Here is a 4,707-nt window from a genome sequence, read left to right as displayed (position 1 = left end):
CCCCCCCCCCCGATTCTGATTCCAAAACCATGATTGGACCCAAAACCATGAATCATGGTTCTGGTTCCCAAATCAAAACCAAAATCACCCTGGTTTGAACCCTCATACCAAAGGGAGCCTTTGTAATGGAAAAAAGCGTAATACTAACTAACCTTGGCAAGTCCCTCTCCTTCATTTTCTGCTAGGGCCTTTGTGTTAGCCTTGAAACTTGTTTTGGCAACACTTATCTCAAATCCTTCTTTGTCAGCTTTCTCCCTTGCTTGAGGCTGTAAAATTAAATGTTTAGCCAACACCTTTCTCTAAGAAGAAACTTGTTACGGGGTATTACAACAACAAACATTAAAAAGATAGAAGAAGAATTTGTAGGACCTCAGTCAGTCCAACCATGCTGATTTCGGGATGAGTAAAACAAGCTGCAGGGATGCTCAAATGGTTGAGCACATGATCTCTTCCGGTCACTTGTTCAACCACTTAACAAACAGAAGAAATGAGTGATTAGGAGGAAATAGTCCAATAAGAAGATGCAAGAATTGATGGTTACTACCACTTACCTGATATGCCTTGAGCACTTGCTGCATGAGCAAGCATCATCTTGCCGTTTGCGTCACCAATGCAATAAATGTGAGGAACCTGGTATTCAAAACATTTCAGTGACAGTTGATGATGATGGTCAAACAAGGAAATGTTTTTAAAAGGAAAATTAACCACATACCAATTTTCCATTTGCATCAATCACTCTCATGCGCTCATCAACAGGAATAAAACCACGTTGTGTTGCTACATTGATCTGCAGAAAAGCAATGTAAAGTAAAGCCATTAGCCTTTTGGGGGAATATTCAAATCAGTCTCGACTGCAGTCAAGAGTTTCAAAAAGACATACATTCTCCAAGCCAAGACCTTGTGTGAATGGAGCCCGTCCAGTTGCAATCAGTGCTGCATCGACCTGTAAGACATAAAGTGAAAAGCTCTTAGAGATGCCGTGATAAGGCTTAATGTGCAAGGGTGCAGGTGAAGACGTATTCCGATGACAAAAGTCTGACATTAGTAATTTGATAAGACAAGCACGCCTTACTTCCAAGGTTTCTTTAGGCTCCTTAGTCTTCGCATCAATGAGTTCGATGGTGACTGGCTTCCCGTCCTTTGCTGGAGTAATCTAGAAGCAAACAGCAACAATGAGTTTACGAGCAGTCACCATGAATAACTGAAGTATTATTAAGATTTAAGGAATGGGTTACCTTGGATGCAAACACTCCAGTGTGATAGTCGATTTTCCTTGGATTTATCAGAACTCTCTGGGCCAACTTCCCAATCTCGGGATCAAATCCAGGCATAAGCTGATCTAGAGCTTCAACAAAGGTAACCTGAAAAATATTTTGGCATTAATATGGTTGCCTTCTAACAGGGGAAAAGCAATGTGGTCACTAATATTAAATTTTTACAGTCACGACAAATTTTTTCAGCTTTAGAAGGAAGGGTCATTCATTTCATTCACACGTAATATTCTAAATAGTTCAAGACAGAGAGAGAGACTACCTCACTTCCAAGTGCAGTATATACATCACTGAACTCGAGACCAATGTAGCCACTTCCTATAATGGCGATCCAATCCGGAACAAATTCCAATTTGAGAGCGTGGTCACTGGTAATTACAGTTTTCCCTGCAGGTTATTTTTTTTTTATTTTTCTTACATTAAAATTCCAAAGCTCCCATTAAATTAGAAAATGAAGTACGAGTCCTGACAGAAGCTTCAATTATAGGGAACGGTAGAGGTAGGCTGATATATAACTCCAGGATAGTACAAGGAAAAAAAAGTTCAATTGACATTCCGTTCAGCGTTCGTCACTAGTTCTCCTGAACTTCACTACTTCTCCTGAACTTAGCTAACAATGTACTACCATATTCTATATTCAAAATGAATGCTTTAAATTCCAAAAACAAAGTTCTCAAATCTTTCGGATAGTTTTCATTTGAATGAATTCTGACTATTCACATCTGACAAAAAATGTGCCGCTTCTAAATTTCATGAATTGAAAAGCAGGTTTTAATATGTACAAGTTCTTCAAACATCTTTGACACAAGCAAAGTAATGAAAACACTCCATCAGTTGTATTAAACATCTTAAACCCATTATTGCATTGTGGATTTTATAATGTGTGTGCGTGTGTGTGTGTATTCATTGTTTACATACCATCAACTTCAATGCCCTTGGGAACGAAAGGAACAGAACCAGTTGCAATTATTACGTCTTTCGCAGTTACGACATTAGATGATCCAACTTTGACTTTGTGTGGGCCCTGAATTTTATCATAAAGAGCATCCGAAACATTAGATAGTTATAAGAATGTGAGAATGTAAGAATAGAAGTCTCATACTTTACACACTATTGGAATTACTAGATAGACATGTTTGGAACAGCTAAATTTTGTCACACAACTGATGTATATTTGAACTAACTACAAGAATTTCTGTTTATGCGCCATGAATTCTACATGATAATGTATATGGCTTACCAGAATTGTACCAACGCCCGTTAGTATATCCACTCCAAGAGCCTTCATTGAATTAGTTAAATTATTACGAATTTTGGTTGCAAGATTATTTGCATGATCAGCCACTCCCTGTCTGTCATACCCAGCTGCCGAAACCTGTCATTAGTCAAAAAAGGGAAGCACAGAAAGACTAATCAATATGGGAAGCAATCAACAAATTCCAGTATCTTTGTATGGTCCAATTCAACTGCAAAATTTCTGGAAAATCGTAATGTAATCTGGGTACCTGCAAGCCCAAGGCCTTCAAGTGATGCTCAGTCTGAAACTCACGCATCCGACCACTAACAGCAAGAAGAGCTTTAGATGGCACGCATCCTCTGTTTACACACGTTCCCCCCACAACATCTCCCTCAACAATGGCAGTTTTCAGACCCTGAAATTATTTTGTTGAAGTTAGTTCAGCACATGAAAACCATATAGAAAAAACTGTAATTAATAGTATTTTTGTTTTCAGTTTTTACAACTCGCAACAATAGGTAGGTAGCTTCCATAGTACCCTTCCTACCGGAAAAAAAAAATAGTTCACCAAGTTAATAGCATGATCTTTAAGTTATTAACACTCCCTGAGTGTTTGTGCAAATCAATTATCACAAGTCCTCACTTAAACTACTATTTAGTCAAGAATAGTACCAAGGCACCATAACATGATCTTAAGCAAAGTAACGACATACAGACGAGCCAAAAATTAGCTCAATAACGTAAAATTTTTCTAATTAAATCAATCAGCTATCAGAAGGGAAGAAATAACTTAAGTTAGCCAAAAAAGAAAACACGATCTGAGATAAAAATATCTCGTTCATCTTTACATACAACCAAGTAGAAACCTTCTTATAGAAAATTAATTAGCAATTCAAAAGCATGATCTTTACAACTAGAGTTTGTGCTAATCACTTACAATAGCATTGAGCTAATCTGAATCACAAATTACAAAGTATAAATTTTGAAAGAATTAAAACACGATCTGAGCTAAAAATATCTGGTTTACGGCTAATTAACGTAAGAAAATTACATTCCGAAAGAAAGAATATCACGAGCACAAAGCCACATTTTCCTCGCGAAAACGAACCAAAACGAAATGAATCAAAGCGTACCTTCTCAACGGCGTGAAGCGCAGCTCCATGGCCGCCGACGCCGGCGCCAATGATGAGCAAGTCGTAGTCGAACGACTTCGGAGCGCTTCCATTGTCGGACGCCAAAGCCGACACGGCGGCCTTCCACCTCCTCGCGCTGGACGGACAAACTCGGCGCGATTCCGACTGCTTGAGATCGGAGAATCCAAAGGCCTCCCTTCTAAGGCCGCAGAATCGGAGATTCACAGGAGCGAAGCTGGCGGAGGAGTGATTTGATCTGGCAAGGGCCGCCGGGGAGGCATGGGAGGCGACGGAGAGAGAGAGCGATGCCTGCATTTTTAGAGAGAGAGAAGGAAAGAGAGAGAGACAGTGAGAGATCTTAGGGCTTGAGAATGTGTTATTGTAAATTGCAATGAGAATGGAGAAGAAGAAGAAGAAGAAGAAGAAGGCCTCGAAGAGTCCGTTAAGAGGGAAGGAGGAGAGAGAAGAGACGGAGATATCAAAGTGCGGCTGATAAACCACCCTCTTTCGATTTTCTCTCTCTCTTCGTTACTCTTTGCTCTTTGCTTACTTGGCACTTGGTGACAGGAAATGTTGTAGGTGAAGGTCGAAGAGATAGGGCGAGACAAACATGCTAGGTAGTGTTAATCCGTAGATGATGGATTTTGGTCTAACGTAAAAAACTATAACTAGATCATAAACCTTTCACCAATTACATTGTAAGTGGCAAATTCAATGTGCTATCAATCTTTATTGTATAACTTGTGTAATGTCTCCACTTGAAACGTGCAACATTTATGCTCCAATTAGCACGAGGAATGGAGAGTAAAAAGATGGAGATAATTGAAAGAATGTAGAATATAAAAGATAAAGAGTATTACGGTAATTCTTCTTTATGTTGTTTTTGTAAGAAATATGAACCATTGAAATGATTGATGAATGTATAGTTGTTAAATTACTATATTACCCTTTTTATTATTTATCAATAGTTTTTTTTCAAGGATAAAAAAATCTTTTTGAATATAATTTAGATGGATTTCATGAATCCTCCCATAAATAGAAGGATGCAATTTGTGAGCTCAAGAGG

The 4,707-nt window shown here is 38.6% G+C and overlaps 1 protein-coding gene across 1 annotated transcript in view; it reads right to left on the bottom strand.

Annotated features, from left to right (window-relative positions):
• LOC21391122 (dihydrolipoyl dehydrogenase 2, chloroplastic) overlaps positions 1 to 4,415 on the bottom strand; it is a 6,671-nt gene extending 2,256 nt beyond the window's left edge. Inside the window, exons 1-12 of the mRNA XM_010096012.2 lie at positions 3,642 to 4,415; positions 2,777 to 2,923; positions 2,512 to 2,646; positions 2,190 to 2,295; positions 1,534 to 1,658; positions 1,236 to 1,361; positions 1,073 to 1,153; positions 881 to 943; positions 713 to 787; positions 552 to 630; positions 370 to 470; positions 153 to 266 (exon numbers count right to left, since the gene is read on the bottom strand). Of these exons, the coding sequence (XP_010094314.1) occupies positions 153 to 266; positions 370 to 470; positions 552 to 630; positions 713 to 787; positions 881 to 943; positions 1,073 to 1,153; positions 1,236 to 1,361; positions 1,534 to 1,658; positions 2,190 to 2,295; positions 2,512 to 2,646; positions 2,777 to 2,923; positions 3,642 to 3,956 (1,467 nt within the window). The 5' untranslated portion in view covers positions 3,957 to 4,415. The remainder of the gene's footprint in view (positions 1 to 152; positions 267 to 369; positions 471 to 551; positions 631 to 712; positions 788 to 880; positions 944 to 1,072; positions 1,154 to 1,235; positions 1,362 to 1,533; positions 1,659 to 2,189; positions 2,296 to 2,511; positions 2,647 to 2,776; positions 2,924 to 3,641) is intronic.
• Positions 4,416 to 4,707: the final 292 nt, after the last annotated feature.

Source organism: Morus notabilis, unplaced genomic scaffold, assembly GCF_000414095.1.
Source record: "Morus notabilis unplaced genomic scaffold, ASM41409v2 Scaffold131, whole genome shotgun sequence".
NCBI lineage: Eukaryota > Viridiplantae > Streptophyta > Magnoliopsida > Rosales > Moraceae > Morus > Morus notabilis.
This window is presented reverse-complemented; position numbering and strand designations above follow the sequence as displayed.